We start from the raw sequence: 25591 nt of genomic DNA, 5'->3' as shown, positions 1-25591 counted from the left end.
AAACTGGTAAAAAAAATTAACATTTTTTGCTTTGACCCGTATATATTCAATAATTTAATCTTCGGTGATGAGGCTTAGAGAAAAAGCACTCCGCGGAGGCGTTACCTGGTCTGAGCAGAAAGTAGTTCTGGCCTTTTAAGCAGCCGTCGCCATTTTCTTTCACTCAGAAGCAAGTGAACGCGCCCTACAGTCTGAAAGGTAGGTGTAATTATCTCAAATGGGAATTAAACCGCTATATATCCGGACTTATATATACATACACATTTATAAAATACGTGATATATGCCAGGTTATATTGTAAAACTAAACCGCTGCGACGAAAAGTATTGATGAAGCGTCGACGCTCTTTTTGAACACGTGATGTGTATACTTGTTCTGAGCATTATTTTACATTTTTATGTATATTTTAAAAAAATATGTTCTTGCCGAATTTGAAAATCTTCGATACTATGTTTATATTAACTGTTATCTGAGTGCTCCGTCTCTGGTGTGCTAAGGCGGCTAGCTACATGCTACTGCGAGTTTATATTGTTGGCATAGCAAATAGGACCGATGATGTTGAGGGCCCCTTCCTATTTTATTGTTAATACAATTTATTGGCGTTGGTTGATGGCGTGGATTAATTCAAGCAATTGCGGTCATTTTTAGGCATTTTAGCTTGAGTAGTGAGCACAAAAGACCGGTCAGTGTTTTAGCAAGATTCACGTAATGCTAGCTCGTTCGTCGCGATTTTTGCCCCTAATGACGTAAAATCAAATTTCCCCACGTCAAACGTATGGAAACATGTAATCGACGATTGCGTGTAAGTATGTAACGGGACGCAATAATTACGGGTTGGTAAAGTTAAGGTCACGTTTTGGTACAGATAATTTCGTGATTTTCCAAATGAAACGCAAAAACTGCATGTTTTTTGGTAGGTAGTTATCCAATAAACAACTATCAAAGAAATGCACAAAGATGCTAAAACCAATCAACTGTAGGTCAATATACTCTAGTATATTATCTGTGTACGCTTTGCTATGTGACAAAACCGATTAGTGTAATATCTAATCATGTATTATCTTTATAATGGAAAAAAATGCAGGTTGCACTTTGGGGAAGTGCAACAGTTATAGTTTACACAGTGCGGATTAGTAAATGAAAGTTACTTTTTGGCCAAGTAATGGCAGCTCTCAGCCCATTTCCTATCTCTACTAAACAATGCCAGCCCATGTCTTTCGTCATATCCACTTTGATTGATTGAATCAGACTTGTTTTAGTAGATTGCACAGTACATATTCCGTACAATTGACCACTAAACGGTAACACCCGAATACGTTTTTCAATTTGTTTAAGTCGGGGTCCACGTTAATCAATTCATACTTTCCTCTGTTCGTCGGTGCATTTCACAAGAAAGGACAAGTTTTTAAAATAGCAGACTTTAAACAACATAAGTCTCTGGATTCTCCTTGTTAGCCAAATGCTCATCGGCATTGATTTCGTTCGCCCATATTTTTCCTTTTTCGTCCTCTTTACATGCTTACTCCCTAAATGTGTGCTTCCTCACTTCAGGTGCATCATGTGGGAAAACGTATGCGGTGTACCGCACTGAAAAATTAAAAATACACCTCTACTAGAGTTTATTGATCATTATTTTTTTGTCCTTAAGGTGTGAAGTATAAATCGTCACAATGGTGAAAATATTTGTGGGGAACTTGTCAGCAGACACCACGTCAGATGAACTGCGGTCGCTCTTCTCCCAATATGGCAAGATCGCGGAATGCTCCATCCTGAAGAATTTCGGCTTTGTGCACATGGACAGCAAGTCTGAGGCGGAAGAAGCTATTCGCAAACTCCACCAGTATCAGCTGAACGGACAGTCCATGAACGTGGAGCTGAGTCATGGCAAGGCCAAAGGGTCCGCCAAGCTCCATGTTGGCAACATTGCCTGCTCCAACCAGGAGCTGCGCGCTAAGTTTGAGGAGTTTGGTGTGGTGTTGGAGTGTGACATCGTGAAAAACTATGCTTTTGTTCACATGGAGCGCATGGAGGATGCCATGGAGGCCGTTAATCAGATAGACAACACAGCGTTTAAAGGTGACCTTTTGGGCTGGGCGTATTGGGGGAATGCCTTGAATTTGTTTTCTTGTTATAGATGGACAGGTAAGTCGTGAATGTGCATCAGGTGAGTGAAAAGGTCAATTGGTGAGACTGGGGCTAACCTGACAAGTTTTAAAGCTGGTATCCGTAATGTAATACAGCATGTCGATTGGTATTGTTAGAACGTGTCATACAGAAATGAATCGCATTTACGATCGTGCGCTGTGTGCGGCCCTGCGTCCACATTATTTGGAGGAGTTGTAATCCGCTTTGCTCTGCTAATTTTATTAACTATCTTTCTTAGGATTCAGCACAACGAAACATCTTCTCTCTGAAGTAATTGAATTTGCAGTACGCAAAGTTACGGATTTCAGCTTTAATGCCAATGTGATGTGATGTTCAAGTCTTGTTTTTAGAGCATAATTTGGGAGTAAATACTTTTTTTCAAATGATTGTAAACAAGTCCTTATTGAGTGTTTCTTTTCAAGGCAAACTGATGAGCGTGAAGCTTTCGACTAGCCGCCTCCGTACTGCGCCGGGAATGGGAGACCGAGCGGGTTGTTATCGTTGCGGGCAAGAAGGCCACTGGTCCAAAGAATGCCCTCTAGATCAGAACGGCTACCACAGAAACGGCTCAGAGCCAAACTCTGATGGATACGATGCCTCGAGATTTGATGGGCACCGCCGAGGTTATCAAGCGGGCTTCAGCGGCGCGGAAGCGGATTATGGTGGACGCTACGCTCCTGTGCACGGCTCTTCCCGTGGTTCCGGTCACAGCAGCAACGCGGCGGGGTACCGAGCGGGTACGGGCTACGAGAATGCAGCGAGATACGGGCCACATCCAGGTTACGGTGTGTCTGGCGGCAGCGAGGCGGCATACCAAAGCGACGGCTCATACTATGGTGCGGTACCAGGCTACCCGGTGCGGCGGTCGCCTTATGAGGAAAGGGATCCGTACGGAGTTGTGGACTACTACGGGAAGTACAGGGCCAGTATGTACAGTGGTTATTTCGAGGAACAACGTGCTGTGCCTGCGCCTGCTTCAACAGTGTCATCCGCCTCGGCTGGTATGAGGGAACGAGCGCCTGCCACTAGCATCGACCCATATCAGTGTCCACCGGTTCCTTCTGCACCAGTGCCGGTTCCCTCGTACCACACACGTGACCGGAGTCCGATTCGGCGAGTCCCTGCCGAGGCCGAAGGATACCCATATCAGGGTTCGCAGATGCCCCCGGGGGGCACTCCTCACCATAGGTACTACCTATAATTGTCCGCGGGATCGAGGCGCCGAGCGGCCATGGCACACACACACACACACACACACACACGCTTCCACTGACTTTTGTCTCACACAGCCACGTGACAGCTGAGGAGTGGGCTGGCTTAGCCATTAGCAAGTGCAAGTATTAGTAACTCAATTGGTTGTCTTAAGACAAAAAGCAGTGTAATTTAACACAACATTTGACAAGATAGGAAGAAAGTACAGTATGTGAGAATAAGTTTCAATAACATCAAAGGAGCACTATTCAGTTAAATCACTTAGTGCATGGTGCATGTTTTTAAAGGTCAGTTGCTAACCATCTAATGTGTTTGTGCTTTTTAGTTTAGTTGTGGGTAGTGAAGCTAGCTGCAGAGTGTAGATATGGTGTTTAATTGCATTTTACTTTAGGCTTACATGTCACATATAGACATACTTGTATTTGGGTTGTATTTTTTGGGGGAAAAAATCATTTGGAGGCCATGCAAATATACTGAATTGTAAACACCCTCCACCATCTTCATTTTATGTTTATTTGTAACTTTGAAGATCGTCTGTATTGTCACTTTTGAATAAACTGACTAAAGCCCTAATGTGTGTGCGCTTCTGAGTTTTACACTGTTACACTCTTTATAACAAAATGCACGATTTGACAAGGACTTACGCCTTTGTCAGGTTACGAGGGAGAAATGATTGGGGGCAATGTACACCCCTTTATTTTTTTAAATGTCAAGTCAGTCAAAGCTTGAGATCACTAATTCATTCAACTATAATTTATTGACATCTGCTCATATATGAATATACTATTTTTAATCATACTATTTATAAACGACTTAGTATTGCGCCCTTAAACGTATTTCCAGTATACACTTGCAGTGAAATGATTGATAAGGACTATTTTTTTATGCTCGTCTATCACACTCTACAAGCCAGCGTGGGGCGTGGTTTATGTGGACCAATAGGAGAGCGCCATACTGCAGCGCTCCGTCCCTCACTGACAGGATAGTCTTTTGTGTTTTTAACGCAAGGCGCCATTTTGATTTTCATGATCGAAGAAGATCTCGAAGTACGAGGTAACTAACCTGTTTTGCACCAAGGTTATATAGTTGGCAAACTTGACTAACCTTTTAAACAACGAGTTGATTGGTCTGCCAAAATGGCGACGGGGGCAAACGCGACTCCTCTAGGAAAGTTGCATCCCAGCATTGGCGCTAAACGAGGCTTCGAGGCAGGGCCTGGCGCCGGGAACGGCTTGATTCCAAGCCCGGCACCACCTGCCTCATTTTCGCCGATTCAAGGATTCCAGCCGGCGATTCCCCCCTCCACCTATCCACAGACAACCCAGTACAACGCGGCCGGTGGGTTTTCACCTCAGCCTCCCCAGCCATCAGCTGTTCAGGGTAAGTTTAGCGCCGAGCTAAAGCTAACGTATGCGACTGGAGGGAGCATGCTAGCACGGATTAACGGCCCACTTACACCAACCTCGATCAGAAGGAGACATTTAACGTTTTTATTGTATTAACATATGGTTAGTAGTTGTTCTAAACAATAAACAACCATTAATGTGGATACACATGTTTACCCGAGCAGCATCACCAAGTGAAAATGAAATTGCGCCATGTTTATTGTAATGTGCTGTGATGAGCAGTTGTTTGTGTTTGTACATAGTTTCGTTGCGCTTGATGCTAGACATACCTACCGGATCGTGTGTGTGTGTGCTTCGTTGTATTTTTCTTGCGTATTTGACTGTGTGGGGTCATCGTCGTCTTTTTATCGTAGTCTAGTTGAGATTGAATCTGCAGCGCCTCTGCTGGTTGCGGGGTAGTAGTGTATTCCATTTTGTTCTTAAAGGCCTACTGAAATCAATTTTTTTTATTTAAACGGGGATAGCAGATCTATTCTATGTGTCATACTTGATCATTTCGCGATATTGCCATATTTTTGCTGAAATGATTTAGTATAGAACAACGACGATAAAGATTGCAACTTTTGGTATCTGATAAAAAAAAGGCTTGCACCTACCGGAAGTAGCGTGACGTAGTCAGTTGAACATATACGCAAAGTTCCCTATTGTTTACAATGATGGCCGCATGAAGTGAGAGAGATTCGGACCGAGAAAGCGACAATTTCCCCATTAATTTGAGCGAGGATGAAAGATTTGTGGATGAGTAAAGTGCAAGTGAAGGACTAGTGGGGAGTTGAAGCTATTCATATAGGGAAGATGCTGTGAGAGCCGGGGGTGACCTGATATTCAGCTGGGAATGACTACAACAGTAAATAAACACAAGACATATATATACTCTATTAGCCACAACACAACCAGGCTTATATTTAATATGCCACAAATTAATCCTGCATAAAAACACCTGCGTGTTTGTTATGCTAGCTCCTAGCTCCTCTGCTATCTCCATAGAACACGCCAATACAATTCAAACACCTGATCAACACACACAATCACTCAGCCCAAAAGACCGTTTACCTAACCCAAGGTTCATAAAGCTTATATATTTTTAAAAAGTTACGTACGTGACGCGCACATACGGTCAAGTTATCGAATGTTTAGCAGCCAAGGCTGCATACTCACGGTACCTGATATTCAGCTGGGAATGACTACAACAGTAAATAAACACAAGACATATATATACTCTATTAGCCACAACACAACCAGGCTTATATTTAATATGCCACAAATTAATCCTGCATAATAACACCTGCGTGTTTGTTATGCTAGCTCCTAGCTCCTCTGCTAGCTCCTAGCTCCATAGAACACGCCAATACAATTCAAACACCTGATCAACACACACAATCACTCAGCCCAAAAGACCGTTCACCTAACCCAAGGTTCATAAAGCTTATATATTTTTAAAAAGTTACGTACGTGATGCGCACGTACGGTACGGTACGTGTTATGCTAGCTCCTAGCTCCTCTGCTAGCTCCTAGCTCCATAGAACACGCCAATACAATTCAAACACATGATCAACACACACAATCACTCAGCCCAAAAGACCGTTCACCTAACCCAAGGTTCATAAAGCTTATATATTTAAAAAAAGTTACGTACATACGCAAAAAAAAGCCAAAGCTGCATACTCACAGTAGCACGTCTGCGTCTTTGTCATCCAAATCAAAGTAATCCTGGTAAGAGTCTGTGTTGTCCCAGTTCTCTACAGGCGTCTGTGTATCGAAGTCAAAAGTCCTCCTGGTTAGAGTCTCTGTTATCCGAGTTCTTCCATCTTGACTGCATCTTTCGGGAATGTAAACAAAGAAGCGCCGGCTGTGTACTGTTGTGGCTGACTACGTTCGAAAAATACGTCCATTTCGCACCGACAACTTTCTTCTTTGCTTGCTCGGCTTCCTTCTCCATAATGCAATGAACATGATTGAAACAGATTCACGAACACAGATGTCCAGAATACTGTGGAATTATGAAATGAAAACAGAGCTTTTTCGTATTTGCTTCAATGTGGAAGGCATACCCGTGTTCGCCGGTTTACGTCACGCGCATACGTCATCCTCAGAGGCGTTTCGAACCGGAAGTTTAGCGGCAAATTTAAAATGTCACTTTATAAGTTAACCCGGCCGTATTGGCATGTGTTATAATGTTAAGATTTCATCATTGATATATAAACTATCAGACTGCGTGGTCGGTAGTAGTGGGTTTCAGTAGGCCTTTAAATCAGTTTCACACTACAGAAGGGGTAATGTGGAGAATGCATATATTTTTAAAAGTTCTTCCTTTATTCATAGTCATGTTTAAAGCAGCTAATATGTTCCCATGTGTACACTTTGTGCTTGAATGTTATGTCCGCAAGTAAACTCTTGTGCTTTACCTCGAAGGCGTTGGAATGTGTATTGGGAGTATGATGTACTCTCCTTTTACCTTATCCCTTTAGAATAGTGGTTCTTAACCTTGTTGGAGGTACCAAACCCCACCAGTTTCATATGTGCATTCACCAAACCCTTTAGTGAAAAATTAAATTGTATTTATTTTTTAAAATTAAAGATAAAGTTATATGTTTTTGGTAACACTTTAGTATGGGGAACATATTCATAGTAACAAAGACTTAATTTAGAGTTATTTGGACACTAGGGGAAATATTCTAAGTAATAAAGACTTAATTTAGAGTTATTTGGTTAGGGTCAGGGTTAGAGGGTTAAGGTTATAACCCTCTAATGCCGAATAAGGTATTAATAAGTACTTCATAATGACCAGTTAAGAGCCAATATGTTAGAGCCAATATGTTACTAATTTGCATGTTAATAAGCAACTAATTAATGGTGAATATGTTCCCCATACTAAAGTGTTACAATGTTTTTTTTTACTGGTGCATAAGATTAACCGTGCATGAACATCAATCACCTTGTTCAAAGAACAAAACCAACACAGTGCATAAACTCACAACAAATTACACACCTGCAAATCAGTCAGCTGTTGCCGTATCCGTAATACGCCGATAAGGAGAAGTTTGTATTCACACGATGAGTCGGGTGTGTTTTGACCTCCGCCGAACCCCTGAGGCTGACTCATCGAACCCCTAGGGTTCGATCGAACCCAGGTTAAGAACCACTGCTTTAGAACAATAAGGCTGTGTTCCTTTCTGGGCGGGAGGGAGTTGTTTTGGTACTCAATAAGCTGTCTTTTTCCGTTTGATTTTTAGACCGCTTCTAGATGCCGCTATTAATGCATTGTAAGACTGGTCTCCTAAAGCTTTAGTTAAAAACTTGGTAATATTCCTATTCTGTCTTGATGGTCCTTCTTACTCAACATATACTGTATGTCATCCAAAAGAACTTGGGATTGACCAGTGACTTTTATTCCCTGAGAGGAAGACTGGTCAGGACGCAACTGTACCCAAACATTTTACGTCTAAAGTCCAAAGTAAAAATGGGACACAGGCCAAACAGCAATTTTAAGTCAACATAATTATAAGTAAACAGTTTAGCCCCATACCAGTATATTGAAAGAGGAATAGATAGTCAAGTTCGATGGATGGCAACAAATTAACCTTGCGGACATGCCATCAATGATTGTGTGAGCTTGAAAAAGGTTAGTATGAAAATGTATTAGCCATGGCGGGCCAAATGTGGCCCTCAGGCCCCACTTTGGGGACTCCTGCATTACAGATGGATATGGTATTCCACAGTGCACAGTTTAAGATTTTTTTATATGCAAGAGCCAAACAGCCTTCGGTTTCCCTGTACAGATTTCAGCCAAAAGAAGCAAAAGAAGAAGAGCCGTTGGAGCAGTGAGACCCCCGATCAGAAGACTGTCATTCCGGGCATGCCTACCGTCATCCCCCCTGGTCTCACGCGGGATCAAGAGAGAGCCTATATAGGTAATTATTCGGCAATTACACGTTCTAATTCAAGATATTGTCACATTTTCTTGTGCTGTCGTTAATCCTAACACATTTTTATATAAAGACTGATATTTTGAATCACAATTCCATTTGTATTTCATACCTACTGTATGTTTAATGATGACAACTTGTGCTTCAGTTGTCCTTGCCAAAGCCATCCAAAGTCATTAAATCTAAACTATATGGTGTTAAAGTGGCAACTGTTTCTAAAGATGTATGGGTTGCATACAATTGGGCACCCATTAGCAAGTTGTAGTGGGTTGTGTCTATAAGCTGCAGGTCATAGTTCACTGTCTTGCCTGACCCCTCAAAACACATCAGTATTGTTCCTGTGCATGGAAGTGTAGCTCATAATGACTTAACTTGCCAAAGTTTTACTCTGTGTATTTTGGTTAAAGTGTGAGCATTGCTGCTTCAATGGCAAATCAATCAATGGTATGCAAGGTTTCCCCTACATGTAATTGATCGTGGCGAATCACCACGGCAAAACAAAACTCGCCACACCTAAAAAATAAGTTGTTTTTTTTTACATGAAAACAAATTTAAATATGAATGGATATACTGTAGTCTATTATTCACATACTATTGGCTATAATACGTTTTAAAAACCTCAAATACCATAATCATGTTTTATGCTTTATTTTGAAGAAGGAATAAACATACATCTAAATCGTCTGTCAGCAGCGCTATAGCTGGTCGCACACCTGTTAACACTCGACAAAAGTAAGGAGAGAAAGTTAAAGACAAAGATATTTCAAGGTTAATTAAGGCATTTCTTGTTCAAGCCTGTGTAAACAACTCTCATTTTGACATTACTACCGACAATGTCTGGTTTTACGCCACGTGCGTCTTCGAACCTCCATTTGGACATCTGTGTGCGTGGAGTTTGCATGTTCTCCCGTGTGCGTGGGGTTTTCTCCGGGTTCACCGATTTCCTACCACATTGCAAACATATGCATGTTAGGTTCATTGGAGACTGTAAATTGTCCAGGTATGAATGTGAGTTTGAATGATTGTTTTTCTATGTATGTGCGCTGTGATGGCAATGCTAATTTTGTTTAGCCTGTCAATGAGCTGGTCCATTGTACATACGTTAGCATGAAGCTTAGCTGCATTAGAGCCAACGTTCATCCTGTATAATTATAACTTTTTTTTCAGTTTATTCCAAACTGTATTATTAATTTAATGTGATTCCTACATGTGTGTATATATAATGTGCTTTCCTAGTGTACTTAGTTTTACAGTGACTTAATTGAGGAGAATATCAATAAACCACCTCAAATTATATTTTCATCTCTAATTTAAAAGTCTGCTTACATATTAGTCCAACTAAATTACAACATTCAGCAAGGGCAGGCTAAAGTGTAACCTATGTTACCTTTTACAATAAACAACCACAATTGAAAAATAGAGAAGAATATAGAAAAAAAAATATTGTACTAATAACACATTTGTTTTTAAATATGGATAACAGATCTGTTTTAATAATAATAATAATAATGGATTAGATTTATATAGCGCTTTTCTAGACACTCAAAGCGCTTCACAGAGAATTTTTACAACTCATTAGATATATAAAACATTTGTTCAAGCTTTTTAAACATATGCTTCATTGCCAATCAAAATTATCATGACGCCAATATGATGAGGTCACAGTGACCACGCCCCCACCGTCACATATATAGTGGCAATCTGTGGGAAACCCTGCTATGTAATTATTAATATACTACAGCAAAATTGGAAAACAAATCACGAGTGTTGGCACTGTGGGGGAAATAATCAAGTCACTTGAATTCTAAGTGCCTTTCAGCAGCAGTGTAGCACCAACAAATAACAGGAGTCCTTTCCTCAATAACTGACATTATTATTGATGTTCAGTCATTGGTAATGGTTGGTCATAGCTGGTATTCAAGCATTCATTTGTGCCCGCTTTATGTTGTCACACTTTTCCCACGCTCTTTTTTTTGCCCATTTACTAATGCAATATACAAGAAGCGCGTTAAATAAGTATTCCTCTAAAGATCCTGTTATTTTAGTGACTGATGAATCTGCACATTTAATTGCAACTTTCCTGATGTGCATGAAATGACATAATTACTTAATCGTTACCCTTTTAAAAGGGATGCACCGATTGATGAGCCTGTAACATGTCTTTAGTCGGTCAAAAAAAACTGCATTGCCTGGTCACTTTTGCACAGGCTCAAAATACAAACAAAATGTAAAAAAAAAAAATCTGACCTTCTGGCCTTAACAAAAGCATTTTCAAAATGCAATTGGTGCATCTCTCCTCAATGAAGTAAGTAATGTTAGTCAAGGCACGTAAAGAGACAAGACTTTTGAATTTATGGGCACAGAACATATGTTTGGTTCACAGAGAAAGTTAGGATTGACTGTTTTTGCTTTTTTTACCATTGTGAAATTGGGATAATCTCTCGGTCTGTTTTAGTATCTCTAAAATAACCGAATAAAATATATGCAAATGAGATGGAGATTAATGTTCATACAACACAAAAAGCTTGTACTTTCTCTGTGAACACACATAGTTGATTTAACCATAAGGCTGGTATCATTGTGTGTTGTTTGCTTATTATTTGGTAACGCAAATGTCACATTCGGCACAATGATTACTTTCCTTGAGGTACTATAATCAAATGTTTTACATGGTCAAGCTCTGAAGAAAGCCTGTTTTTGCTAATGTTAATAACTACTAAAGTGTACAGTGGAACCCACTTATTTCGACAACTTGTCTGTTAAACACAGCATGTCCTAACCACTGGGCCATGGCCTGTGGACAGGGCCGAATCGGATTGCGTGAAGCAGTGATTTGAAAAGAAAATAGATGGTATTTTTATTTTAAAGTTTTGTAAGTAACTGCAATGAATTATGTACATGCATATACATTCTGGAATAAGGTTTTTTATTTGAAAAATAATACACAAACAGATTTTAATCTCACTTCATATTGGGGTCAAAGTTGGGTTTTCGCTAGCACTACTAGCAGTTGCAAAACTGAAAGTGAAGTGTTGTCGGGAAAGCAGCAACCTAACTACTGTCTAGTTACACAGCATTAAAATGTGCACACCAAGACTTTGTTTGGTGGAAAGTAAGAGCACAGTATTCCTCTACATTGTACACCCATTTAATTAGATTTTAGATATTTAGCCATTGGAAGATTTGCCCAAATACAAAAGCTTTATTGTCATTGTATTAGACATAGAGCGAGTTAACCACTGCAGCTATGTTAGATAATAGTACAGTGGTATTAGGGCTGGGCGATATATCGATATACGCTATATATCGCGGGTTTGTCTCTGTGCGATATAGAAAATGACTATATCGTGATATTCGAGTATACGTTCTCACGCAGTTGCTTTTAGCTGCGGACATTACACTACAGGCTCATCCCACTCTTTCTTGTCTGTCCTTCTCACAGACAGCGAGCGCACCTTCTTACACACGTCACATACTGTCACGTCATACGTATACGCCCTCGCGCAGCAGAGAAATAGCAGTATGGCTAAAGTTAGCTGTGGTGCGTGTGGTAATACGAGAGAAAGAAGGTGCGAATCTGGTAACAAATGAAGGAACAATTAATTCCCAAGAAAAACAGCACAGGGTCCATCGTCTGGCGGTGGTTTGGCTTCAAGTGGGAATATGTCGAACAGACAACCGTAATTTGTCAAGTGTGGGGAAAACGCATTGCTACAAAAAGTAGCATTACTGCTAATATATAGCATCATTTGAAAAGTCACCTGCTAGAGAATGTAGAGTGCTTACTGCGCATGTCAACATCTCCGTTCGGTGCCACACGCCCACACCATCAAAATGCCGAGGCAAGCATTTCCAGATCAACACCGTATGAAAAAAATAGTCAAAAACAAAAGAGATAACGTCCGCAGGAACCTACCACATAGCGAAGGACGTACACAATTTGATTTCCTATTAAGCAGCTAATTTTTATTTGACACTTATTGAAATATCTTGTGTGACATCATGTACAAAAGTGCACTTTATTTGTTTTAAACTATTGTAGTGGCGTTCTGTACAAAAAGTGCACTTTAATTTAGTGTTGTTTTGATTTGTCATCTTAGAGACATCATGCACAAAAGTGCACTAATAGCTTGTTTTAAAATGACTGACAATTTTGCACTTTCTGTTTTGGAAATTAAATGAATGTTTGTGGCACTGCTTAATAACTGTTTAATAAATACAGTGTTGGTCAATTGACTTAGTTGTGATTTCCCTCTCTGCATGAAAGTTTAAAATGAGCATATATTAATGCAGTATGAACAAAAATGTTTTAATGTAGACATATAGAATCGTCATACTGCTGTGATTATATGTATCAAGTGTTCATTCAAGGCTAAGGCAAAATATTGAGATATATATCGTGTATCGTGATATGGCCTAAAAATATCGAGATATTAAAAAAAGGCCATATCGCCCAGCCCTAAGTGGTATGTTGGCTTGCGATTTGAATTGGTTCTGTGATGGAACTCATAAGGTTAACCCAAAATACTCAAAAATGTTCTCTATTTCGATTAATTGGAATCCACTTAATTTATGCTTCCCACCCCAACCAAAACAATTTTTTTCACCTAACTTGTTTTGCATATATCATACATTTAATTAGAAAAACAAACTTGTAAATCTTGATTATTACATGAAAAAAATGACTTAAAACAAACATCTACACAAATGGAGGAAAATATGTCAACTAACAACAAACTGAACAAAGGTTCAAAAATCCTTGTTGCCACATTTCCTTAAGTCAGGGGTCACCAACGCTGTGCCCGCGGGCACCAGGTAGCCCGTAAGGACCAGATGAGTAGCCCGCCGGCCTGTTCTAAAAATAGCTCAAATAGCAGCACTTACCAGTGAGCTGCCTCTATTTTTTAAATTTTATTTATTTACTAGCAAGCTGGTCTCGCTTTGCTCAACATTTTTAATTCTAAGAGAGACAAAACTCAAATAGAATTTGAAAATCCAAGAAAATATTTTAAAGACTTGGTCTTCACTTGTTTAAATAAATTCTTTTTTTTTTTACTTTGCTTCTTATAACTTTCAGAAAGACAATTTTAGAGAAAAAATACAACCTTAAAAATTATTTTAGGATTTTTAAACACATATACCTTTTTACCTTTTGAATTCCTTCCTCTTCTTTCCTGACAATTTAAATCAATGTTCAAGTAAATGTATTTTTTTTATTGTAAAGAATAATAAATACATTTTAATTTAATTCTTCATTTTAGCTTCTGTTTTTTCGACGAAGAATATTTGTGAAATATTTCTTCAAACTTATTATGATTAAAATTCCAAAAAATTATTCTGGCAAATCTAGAAAATCTGTAGAATCAAATTTAAATCTTATTTCAAGGTCTTTTGAATTTCTTTTAAAATTTTTGTTCTGGAAAATCTAGAAGAAATAATGATTTGTCTTTGTTAGAAATATAGCTTGGTCCAATTTGTTATATATTCTAACAAAGTGTAGATTGGATTTTAACCTATTTAAAACATGTCATCAAAATTCTAAAATTAATCTTAATCAGGAAAAATTACTAATGATGTTCCATAAATTCTTTTTTAAAGTTTTTCTCTTCTTTTTTTCGGTTGACTTTTGAATTTTAAAGAGTCGAAATTGAAGATAAACTATGTTTCAAAATTTAATTGTAATTTTTTTTCGTGTTTTCTCCTCTTTTAAACCGTTCAATTAAGTGTAAATATCATTAATTATTAATAATAACATAGAGTTCAAGGTAAATTGAGGAAATTGGCTATTTCTGGCAATTTATTTAAGTGTCTATCAAACTGGTAGCCCTTCGCATTAATCAGTACCCAAGAAGTAGCTCTTGGTTTCAAAAAGGTTGGTGACCCCTGCCTTAAGTCATTAGCCAAAGTCACAAATAAATGTGCAAGCAATGGTTAGTTTCGGTTATGTTGACAGTCACCTGTGCCAAAATCATTTAGCCAATCGGAAGGGCGTCGAGATAAGCAGGTTCCATTGTAACAACTAATATGTTGTCAGATATACATTTGATTTGGCGTTGTTTTTCATGTAGCTCAAATACATGTGCATTAATGATTGAGACCGTGCTCCAATGTACTCGTTTTAAAGGTGTTGTGATAACCACATTTCTCTCCATCCTTGTTTTTCTTTCCTAACCTGAATTCTTCCAGTCCAACTGCAGATTGAAGACCTGACACGTAAACTGCGTACAGGAGACCTGGGAATCCCTGTTAACCCTGAGGACAGGTCGGAAAAAGATTAAATCCATGAACAGTAACACTTTCTCTACCTTGACTTTTTGGAAGAAAAATGCTCATTTTCAGTACATATTTGTGTATATATAGTGTTGTGGTTAGAATGAGTGTCAGCTGTGTTGTAGACTTCAGCTGCTTAAATGTATGCTATCTTTACTGCTAATCACTTGATTATTGTTCTCATTGCAATGTAGGAGACTGATGTAAATTTCACATTTTGACAAATGGATGCATTTACACTTGTACCCACGACAACAACAGTGTTTGCAAAGACATATCGTCTAGTATATTTATCCAAAGATTTTGTCTTGGATAAAACAAAAAAAATACACAAAATAAGAGACTCTTTTGGCAATTCTCTTGAGAACCTGTAAATCTTACTAGAATATATGAATGCGTTAAGGTTCCTTACATGTTAATGTGCATTAGAGTTTTGTGGCACAGTATAGTAACTATTGTTCACAAACAAGTTGCCGTCAATAACATAACAGCTTTTTACACCTTAATAGTTACTTTTTATAAATAGTTTAGTTAATTTTCATGAACATTCTTTATACAGAGTCCTGGATGTGTTGTGGGAAAGCTCAGATAAGGAAACATGTTCCCACAGGAAATGTGTAAAGTTAACTTTAAAAAAATATCATTTTATAAAGTCAGCATCCCTGTCGCCTGTCCATGTTATAGAGTTTGTAAACATGAACAGACAATTCCACAGCAACCCAAAGGTTGATTTCAGATGAAGCTTCCCTAATCTATTGGGACAGAACCAAGCGGTGGTGCTTCATGTTGTCACCGCTGGAAGTTTTCAGGAGTCCCCCCCCCCCCCCTTTAAGCGTCACAGCACGTGGTTACTAATGTGGCTCTCTTGACGGGAGAGCGTAGGAAAAGGTGGATATGTAATCCTAATTCCTTTCCTCTAACCCAAATTACCCCACGTCAACCTAACCCTCTTTCAAGCACAGAGCCTCCCTAATGCAGCAACGCAGGTTTTCAGCATCCGGGGGGTATGGACCTCTTCCACCACGTCAACACCAAGCAGCTCTCAGAGTCAGCGCCTCTGCTTAGGATTTGTTTTTCTTCCAACTTTTCTCTCTTTTAGGCCAACAATCCTGTATGCAGGTGAAATTATGGCCATGCATTTGCTTGTTTTGGAACACGACTAGCCACTAAATACTATTCAACAATTGTCTGTCATGTCAGTGCCGTCATACTAAATCTACTTTTTTTTTTGTTAGCACTGGCATGACTCACTTAGTCTAAGAATACGCAATTCTTAATTCTCAATACAGTTTAATGGTTGATTAGTCAGCTGTAGGGAGCTTTTGTGACTTTGCACATGAGCTGCGAAAAAGGCGTTCATGGTGTTTCTATTTGTCCTGTGTCTGCCTTCAGGTCTCCCTCGCCGGAGCCCATCTACAACAGCGAGGGTAAGAGGCTGAACACGCGTGAATATCGCACGCGCAAGAAGATCGAGGAGGAGCGCCACTCCCTTATCACTGAGATGGTTGGACTCAACCCTGACTTTAAACCGCCAGCAGATTATAAGTATGTGTCTCTAATGCACAGTTTGTCTATTTGTTGGTTTGCTGCTCAAAGTAAAACTGTCTTGTTATTGTGCAGACCTCCAGCCACCAGAGTTAACGACAAAGTCATGATTCCTCAAGACGAGTACCCTGAAATCAACTTTGTTGGCCTGCTTATTGGACCTCGGTGAGATGAAGTTCATATTAATACATTCGGTCTCGCATAACTTGTCCGTCAAACAACTCAAGTCCTGGTCAACCATGTTATTAATAAGTTCCCACTTAAGCTGACGTCGCGATATATGGTTGGCCGCATTTTTCAGCATACAAACGTTTGTTTATGTCGATGTGTTGTAGTACAGTGGAAACTGATTACAAAGAGGAACACTGCGAGGACCTCCAACAAGTGGAAAAGTTATATAAAAAAAATTCTAAACTACAAAAAAACAAAGCACTCTTCTTCTTCAGTTAAATGCCTTTGATATGTTAATTAACCTTTTTATCAGACCCAAAGGGTTTCAGTCATCCGACCTTTATCCGGTAGGTGGAATGATGACAATGAAGCAGTCTGCAGATTGAATGTGGCATGGGTAGGGATGATGTTTGATAAGAAATTATCGAGTTTGAGCCTATTATCGAATCCTCTTATCGAACCGATTCCTTATCGATTCTCTTATCGAGTCCAGATAGGTTGTTGTATATGGAAAAAAACACACAATATTTGGTTTAACAAAAGCTCACTTTTATTATATAACAAAAAAATACAATCTAATAAATAAATAAATATTGACTGTTACCCCCCTAAAAAAATAAAATAAATAAATATTGACTGTTGTTACCCAAAGTATATTAAGTGGGATTTTTCAGAAAAACAAATATATACAGTAACACAAAAACAACCTGTCTCTGTGATCACTATAGGTGTATAAATAATAATGTAGTGTTAAATAAAATCAGTCCCTTGGCACAAAACTTAAAATAATACAGCTCTCCAAAAAGTGCATTTCTGCTGCTATTTGACATAACTGTTTGTTATGATGCTTTGACATTTTTGCACTTTATTTCTTTATGGAAAGAAAAATCTATGAAGAGAAAAGTTGTTTGCAAATGTGGTTACAATGCTAAAAAATGAAAAGTTAAAGCTAAAAAAATAAATACACTTTATTGAGTTAACATTATTTCTTTATAGGGGGAAATATGTGATTTTATGAGCTAGGCTAGGGAATATAACAACTACACTACCCAGCATGCAACAGGAGTGACGAGCATGCGCGGTAGCCCCGAAAAGGGTTGTTGCATGTGCCACCCGGCAGCTAAGAATGAGGTTATAAGCACGCTGCGAAAGTAAACGTCAAGAACTCGGCCAACACGCCTCGTCTGCATTATTTATAATTAGACCGACAACACATATACAGTGTGATTTTGTTTTGTTTACAAGGAAAGAAAAACAAAAGTTAAAAAAGGGAGATCATGTCATATATGTTGTGTATATATATGTATGTGCTGCGGTTGCTTTAAGAACGTTGCGACAGCTGCCGTAAAGGAGGTGCGTTGCTAGCCTGGTTGCTATGTTTCCGGTTGGTCGTAAAAGTGTTCGTCATGTGTTTGTACCCTGCTCAAATCTCTCAGTAAAGTTATTCATTGGATTATACCTTTTGTTTTGAACTTTATTACACCTTGGAGCGCTTTTTCCGGTCCATTGTTTTTCCTGCTTTCCCTATCTGCGCCTAATGATAATGACTGAGCTACGTGACGTCATTTCTTGTGATGTATCACGGGGCATTTCTGGTCTGGACGGGATTCGTTCCGAGGGATTCGAATAAAGAACCAACTCTTTTTCTTTACTATAGTGGTCTCGATAACGGGTACCGGTTCTCAAAAAGGGATTCGAGTCCGAGGACTCGGTTCTTTTCTTATCGAACAACCGGGAAAACCGGTTTCGAGTATCATCCCTAGGCATGGGTCTTGGTGGACGGGGACCGAATGGCCGAAGTTGATTTGCATCTATGATGCAAAACTTAGTGTTTGTGTGTGTGTACAGGTAAAACTAAGAGTTTTGACTTGTGCAGTAAAAATTGTGCCATCTTGGTTTAAAATTTTGACAACAGGGTATTAGGTTAATAGTTTAATGAGGGTCGGTTTTAGTTCGTGCAGATTGCGTGCGTCCTTTAACACGAGCTGGCAATTTAAAGAAACATATTTCCTATTGTGTGATGTGCTGTTTATATTTTGTTTTGTACCATGAATAGGATTGTTTTTCTTTTTGATCTCCATCTGTCTAGTTGAGCCGAAGTGTCAACAAGCTGATGATGTATGCTGCCGTCTAGCGGACAAGTTTGTAAATTGTCAATCAGACAATTCATTGTAATGGGTGCGAGAGGGGAAGCAGATGGCGACAAATTCAAGTCAAATTAGCAAATTAGTCAAATAGGAAATGAATGACAGCGCCAACTTCTTCCGTAAAGATCGAAAATTAATTTAGACGCACCGCCACAAATATAAAATAATGTGCAGTATGGGGAAACTGCTGTTCCTGACATCAAGACGTATTTTTCACACTTTAATAATGCGGCTCTCTGCTCTCTTGGTCTGGCTCTAACATGCAGGAAAACACCACAACCCATACACAATACTGTGGTGCACATATTGTATAAAAACAGAAAAATGTGCACAAATGAAGGAAAACAACAAAACTGTCAAGGTTTCATCCTTGCGTTTCTGGTGAAAGTCACCAGTAAATGTGCAAGACAGTTGTTAGTTTGGATGTCTGCTATGCCAGACTAGCCAGTACAAGGGCATCAAGATAAGTGGGTTCCCCTTGTACAATGAAACCTCCCCAGTACGTAACCCATCCATCCATCCATTTTCTACCGCTTGTCCCTTTTGCGGTCGCGGGGTGTGCTGGATCTCAGCTGCATTCGGGCGGAAGGCGGGGTACACCCTGGACAAGTTGCCACCTCATCGCAGGGCCAACACAGATAGACAGACAACATTCACAGTCACATTCACACACTAGGGCCAATTTAGTGTTGCCAATCAACCTATCCCCAGCGTTTCTATTTTTGTGCACACAGTGGCAACACCTTGAAGAACATTGAGAAGGAATGCTGTGCCAAGATCATGATCCGTGGTAAAGGCTCCGTGAAGGAGGGCAAGGTTGGCAGAAAGGATGGACAGATGCTGCCCGGGGAAGACGAGCCTCTGCACGCTCTGGTCACTGCAAACACGATGGAGAACGTCAAGAAAGCTGTGGAGCAGGTTGGTGTTCTCTCACAGTGTTGCTACCACATCAGTGCGCATTTTAATGAATGATGTACCCTCAGATTCGCAATATCCTGAAGCAAGGCATTGAGACGCCTGAGGATCAGAACGACTTGCGTAAGATGCAGCTGAGAGAGCTGGCGAGACTAAATGGCACACTGAGGGAAGATGACAACAGGTCAGTTGATATTTCTTGACTCCATATATTTATTTCATTCACGACTCGTGCAGTTAAGGTTATTTCCTGTGTAGGATCTTACGTCCTTGGCAGAACACCGAGCCTCGCAGCATCACCAACACCACCCTCTGTACCAAGTGTGGTGGAGCAGGACACATCTCCTCTGATTGCAAGTACACCAGGTGAGGATCTTTTCTTGAAGCAACAAAGTATTTTGTTTTTTCTTGTCTCATTTTCTAAACCTTTCTGTGCAGTTCTTTTGCGGCACAAAGAGCACCTGGCGCCGAGCCTCCACAGTCGGCGCAGGACAAGGCTCGCATGGACAAGGAGTATCTGTCACTAATGGCAGAGCTGGGTGAGGCTCCAGTCCCGGGATCCGGAGGAGGACATGTACATGGAGGAGGCCCCCGGCCTCTTGGACCACACAGTAACCAGGGACCGCCGGTTGGTTTTTAGCAGAAGAAACTCACGTTTGTTCATGAAGAGTCGCGTTTGTTGAGTGACTTTTTGTGTGTGCGCTACAGAATCGGCCTCCCTGGATGGGGTCTGGTTCCAATGAGAACAGGGGCTACCATGGCATGCATGGAGGACCCCACAACTTTCCTCCCCCCATGCCCAACATGGGGGGCCCTCCGATGCCCCCGAACCCCAATGGCATGCCTGCCCCATGGATGCAACCTCCACCTCCGCCCATGGGCCAGGGCCCTGGACCACATGGACACCCCATGAGTAAGGGCTCTCACCGACTGCCTTCCAATCATCATTAAGTAAAGACTACTAAAATCTGTCTTTTCTAGGCATGATGCCACCCCCGATGGGCATGATGCCCCCTCCACCTCCTCCTCCTGGCAACCAGCCACCACCGCCCCCTTCTGGACCCCTTCCTCCATGGCAACAGCAGGCGCCTCCTCCTCCTCCCACAAGCAGCATGGCAACGAGTACACCGCTGCCATGGCAACAAAGTAAGACCACAATCTGAGAGCCTTTTTAGGCCTTCATTAAGTGTAAGTCAACTTTTGATGGTTGTTCCACCTCCCTTCCTGCAGACACCCCCACAACCTCCAGCCCTGGCACCGGTACCCTGCATCCATGGCAACAGCCTCAGCAGCCCCCGGCCTCGGCAGTCCAGCCTCCTCCACCAATGGGTAACCCCTCCATGGTGCCACCTCCCCCTGGGGTCCAGCCCCCCCTACCCCCTGGCGCGCCCCCTCCACCTCCTCCGCCTCCCCCTGGTTCAGCCAGCATGATGTACGTCCCACCGCCGCCCCCACCTCCAATGGACCCTTCCAACTTTGTTACCATGATGGGGATTGGCTTGCCACCTTTTGGAATGCCCCCTGCCCCTCCACCTCCTCCACCGCAGAATTAAGAGCCCAGTCTGGAGAGAAGCACCACCCTGCATCATATCCAATAGACTGCCTGCTCACTAATATAACCAGTGCTTTATTTTCTATTGTCAAGACGTGTCTGAAACCAGGATTAATTCACTTTAACTTGTCCAAACTGAAAAATCACACCTTTTCACAACATCAATGCAAAGCTATGTGTGTGCGTGTGTGTGCGCGTGTGTGTGCGCGTGCGTGTGCACGTGCGTGTTTGTGTGTGTGCGTGCGTGCGTCCAAACACTTGCTCTCAGGCATGCATTATGTTGTTTAGTCTACTGAATAACAAAAAGCTCATATTGGCATCGCTAAGTTTAATTAATGTTGGACACATTTGTTCGTTTTTACAAAGCAACACGATCGATCTTTGTTCAGTCCTTCAAATAGAAGCTTTGCATGATCCATTTCAAGAGCTTTGAGTTCATCAAGAGTAATATTTTTGTAATAAGATGTGAAGTGTTATATGCTCTTTTTTTCAATGTGCATGTAGTCTCGGTTGTCACATGAATAGAAGGGAGAGTCAAACATCTCTGGACATCGCTTGTGTTGCTTCACAACGATGAAATGTTGGTTTTATTCCCTTTCTGGACTCGGTCTGTTGAATGACTTGCTTGGTTAGAAATAAAGTGATTCATTAGACCTTTGACTGCAGCGCCTTGTCCTTAAGTAAGCTTTCAAACATTATATAACCTCTTCCTGGGATTGCAACTATTCAGGAAACAGGGGCAAGGACTTCTTCCTGAACATTTGAGCTGGTTATTTTCTGGCTTTTAAGTAGTAACTTTGTTACAGTGAATGTATTTGATGTGCAAGACCAGGGGGAGAGGTCCCTTTCATCAAACCACAAACTTGACTTAAATGACACTCAAATCTCCATCTTTATATGTTGGCGTAGTCTTAGCATTGCAATGGTTTTATGGCTAAAATATAAACATTTTCATTTGTAAATGCTGATGTGTATATAGATATAGTGGTGGTTGCTGTTCATGGGGAGGCTTGTGATGTACTTTGCAATGTAAGATTAGATTTGATTCCATTTCTTAATTTATAGCCACAGGTAAATTAGGCTCGCAGTGAGACATTCATACATCTATCCATCCATTTTCTACCGCTTATTCCCTTCGGGGGCGCTGGAGCCTATCTCCGCTACAATCGGGCGGTAAGCGGGGTACACCCTGGACAAGTCGCCACCTCATCACAGGGCCAACACAGATAGACAACATTCACACTCACATTCACACAAAACAGTAAAATAGCTACATAAATTGTCATCATCCCCGTCATCATTCTAGGCTGCCTCATGAAGTGCATTTAGTATGTAAAGTAGCTACAAGTGGCACTCTTCATCATGTGTTCCATTCTTAACACCCAAAGTGCTTTTGTTTTGGCGGGCCCAAGCCAGTATTGCAAAATAGCTTCCTAGCTTGACTCAGAAGTGCCATGCGAATAGCAGGGGGTGGTGATACTGCAGATGTTGCTATATAGATCTGTAAATACAGTGTTACAGATTCCCATACTTTTTACATGACATTTTGTAACCTCCATGAATAATGGTGTAATTTTTGCCGTTCAATTTTTTGAGTGGACCTATGATGATTGTCTTTTTTTCTGACTAGTTAGAATGTTGGATACTTGTGTTAAACATTGCATCAAATCATATGATTCATGCATTTGAACATGAGCCTGCAAACAGTTCTGGATGCCTCTGAACTGTTTTAAAATCTTTTTTTTAACAGTGGGCCATTTGTGATGTCATCGTGTGACAGATGTATTTATGTGGGCAATGGGCAATTATCTCATGCCGTCTTAGCTGCACTGATGTCTAAACGTTATTAACGTTTTACACAGGACTGTTTGGTCAACATGGACCAGTACGAAGTTGGATTATTTGCTAACCTGCTGTCGAAAGACTGCACCATTACGACATTAGTGGGTCGTGTTGACCACAAGAGAAAGCTGTAGGTCACAATTGATCAGTGTCCTAATTGTTTTGTGTAAAAGCGATTCTCTGTGTAACGTTAGTGTACAATACTTACAGGGAACTAATGTAAAGTTTGTAATAAAGATTTGTTCTACTGCATCGGGGTGTCAGGCTCGTTACCTTACCCACAGCTCCTTAAAGGAAACTAACCATGAAGACAACCCGTCGGCCCTTCAAGAGGGAGTAGGAGTAAGAAGAAGCAAGGCCAATTTATTCCTAGCCCTTTTCCACTTCATAGCAATTACTAACACAGATGTTAACTTCCTGTTCTTAATTTGTAACACAATTTACATCAATGATTTCTGTTCTCAGTTCTCAGCTCATGAGATGAATAATATCCTAATTTCAATAAGTTCAAGACATTTCTCACAATTCTTCTTCCCTGTACTTTACAAACACTTGCAGCTTGAACAGCCTCTTAAACTGGATTATATTAGCACATTGGTTGACTTCTTTACTTAACCCATTCCATAATTTAATTCCACATACTGATATACTAATTTTTTTTTAATTAGATGTGCCTCTAAGGTCATATTTCTCCTCTTTTGTTGAGAAGAATTGTTGTACATTCTTGGGTAGCAGGTTATAGTTTGATTTGTGCATTATTTTAGCTGTTTGCAAATGCACCAAACTATTGCATTTTAATAGTTTGGATTCACAAAATAAAGGATCTGAATGTCCTCTATATCCAACAGTATGTATTATACTAACTTAGACTTAGACTTCCTTTTTATTGTCATTCAAATTTGAACTTTACAGCACAGATAAAAACGAAATTTTGTTGCATTAGCTCGTTGTAGTGCAGGATAAAAGAGCAATATGGTGCAGATATAAATAAATAGATTACTGTACAGATAAATATATTGCACTTTTTCATAGGCATCCACGTTCATGGATGTATGTTATATTGTCTTTATATTGCAGCCAGTTAATCCGTTTTTGGGGGGAATTGAGGGAATTTGACCTCTCTTGTAACACAGTGAGTGAGTGAACTGTACTTTTGGAGTTATTTCCTCATATTTCTACAAAATAACCCAGATATAGTAACACTATCGAGCAATTAAGAATATGAAGTGATTTTTGGTCTTTATTCATTATATAAATATTCTTGCCACCTATGTTGCATATTTTTTATATGAGATTTCCAATTCATTTTGTCATCTATTTCCCCACTCAAAAATGTGGTTTCTGTTACTCTGTCAATATCTACTCCGATTATTTGTATTTGTGTTGGACTTTCTTTTCTTCTGTTACCAAATGCGAGGCTACTTCTGGAGGACAAGAGAAGCGGGGAGTTGGAGATCACGCAAGCAGAGCTGGAGTGTTACATCAGGGAGCAGTAAAGTCAAACCCCGCTGGGATGACCGCTGGTATGTTCCACATTCAGCACACATCTGTCCTCTTCAACACTGCTCTGTCTGGAAAGCAAGCTCAGCTTCAGCTCCAGGCCCCAATGGGATACCTCATAAGCTGTACAAGTCCTGCCTAGGGCAGCGGTGTCAAACGTACGGCTTGCGAGGCGCATCAGGCACGCGAACAGCAAGATGAGTTTGCTAAATATAAAAATGAACTGCATTTTTTTCAATGAAAGAAACTGCTGCTCTAAATGTGTCCACTGGATGTCGCAATTGCAATTCAAGTGCAACACACGTCACACATGACAGTGTTTAAGTGTCAGCTGACTTTAAGCGCCCTCTGGATTGGCTGTCGCTAGTCCAATCAGCGCAGGTGCAAGCAATCAGCGTCTCCTGTTGTGGCTGGCGGCAGACGGCGGCATTATGGATGTGCAATAACTTTTTTTTTATTGTAAATGATCAACGGATAAATTAACGAAACGGTAAGATGCAAAGACTTGCAGTCAACTTGACAATCATCTTTGTAGTTAGAGTTCCATGCATCGCTTGCAGTTGGTTGAATGTACGATGCGAGCGCCCAAAATTGTGTGTTTCTACATGTGCTGTGTTTGTTCTATTTTATTTGATATTCAAATCGAGCATGTTCACATTGGTTAAGTTTGTAGTTATCTTACCTTGATTTCGGTGTGTCATTTTGATAACTGTTTTGTTTATATTACGAGTGTAATATTTGAATGATGATAAATGAATGTGTTGTGGCAGTATGCAGATTTCACCATTGCGCTTTTCCAAACGTTTTTAATGAACTGCCAACATGAGAATTCAAAACAGGAAGCGCTTAAAGTTTAATGGCTGAGCAAAAACACAGAGACAAAGTCTAAGTTCATTGTGTTCTTCATGGTGTTTTTCAAACCGCATCAATTTTTTCCTCATAATTTTCAGCTAACTTGAA

General features: G+C 40.4%; 1 protein-coding gene across 2 annotated transcripts; it reads left to right on the top strand.

Moving 5' to 3' along the window:
* The first annotated feature begins 77 nt into the window (after positions 1–77).
* Positions 78–21942, top strand: LOC133661663 (splicing factor 1-like). 2 transcript variants are annotated; one of them, XM_062065045.1, is made up of 14 exons: positions 78–198; positions 1649–2076; positions 4477–4737; positions 8543–8674; positions 14876–14951; positions 16352–16504; positions 16580–16669; positions 19557–19740; positions 19806–19921; positions 19996–20103; positions 20176–20365; positions 20446–20650; positions 20719–20883; positions 20968–21942. In XM_062065045.1, the coding sequence occupies exons 2-14, from the start codon at positions 1671–1673 to the stop codon at positions 21288–21290; spliced, it is 2409 nt and encodes an 802-aa protein (XP_061921029.1). In that variant the 5' UTR covers positions 78–198; positions 1649–1670; the 3' UTR covers positions 21291–21942. The 2 variants fall into 2 exon arrangements, with proteins under 2 accessions (XP_061921029.1, XP_061921028.1); XM_062065044.1 differs by lacking the exons at positions 4477–4737; positions 8543–8674; positions 14876–14951; ... (7 more) ...; positions 20719–20883; positions 20968–21942 and adding an exon at positions 2568–3924.
* Positions 21943–25591: the final 3649 nt, after the last annotated feature.

The sequence above is a fragment of the Entelurus aequoreus genome, linkage group LG12 (genome assembly GCF_033978785.1).
Source record: "Entelurus aequoreus isolate RoL-2023_Sb linkage group LG12, RoL_Eaeq_v1.1, whole genome shotgun sequence".
Taxonomy (NCBI): domain Eukaryota; kingdom Metazoa; phylum Chordata; class Actinopteri; order Syngnathiformes; family Syngnathidae; genus Entelurus; species Entelurus aequoreus.
Note: the sequence above shows the minus strand (reverse complement) of the source record. Positions and strands in the feature narration are given on the sequence as shown.

What these genes read in the sequence shown, in the direction of transcription:
- LOC133661663 (XM_062065045.1), top strand. Translation starts at nt 1,671, where the DNA reads ATGGTGAAAATATTTGTGGGGAACTTGTCAGCAGACACCACGTCAGAT. An exon ending in AGACAACACAGCGTTTAAAG is followed by an intron (nt 2,077 to 4,476) that starts GTGACCTTTTGG and finishes TTAAACAACGAG; the next exon opens with TTGATTGGTCTGCCAAAATG. An exon ending in CCTGTTAACCCTGAGGACAG is followed by an intron (nt 14,952 to 16,351) that starts GTCGGAAAAAGA and finishes GTCTGCCTTCAG; the next exon opens with GTCTCCCTCGCCGGAGCCCA.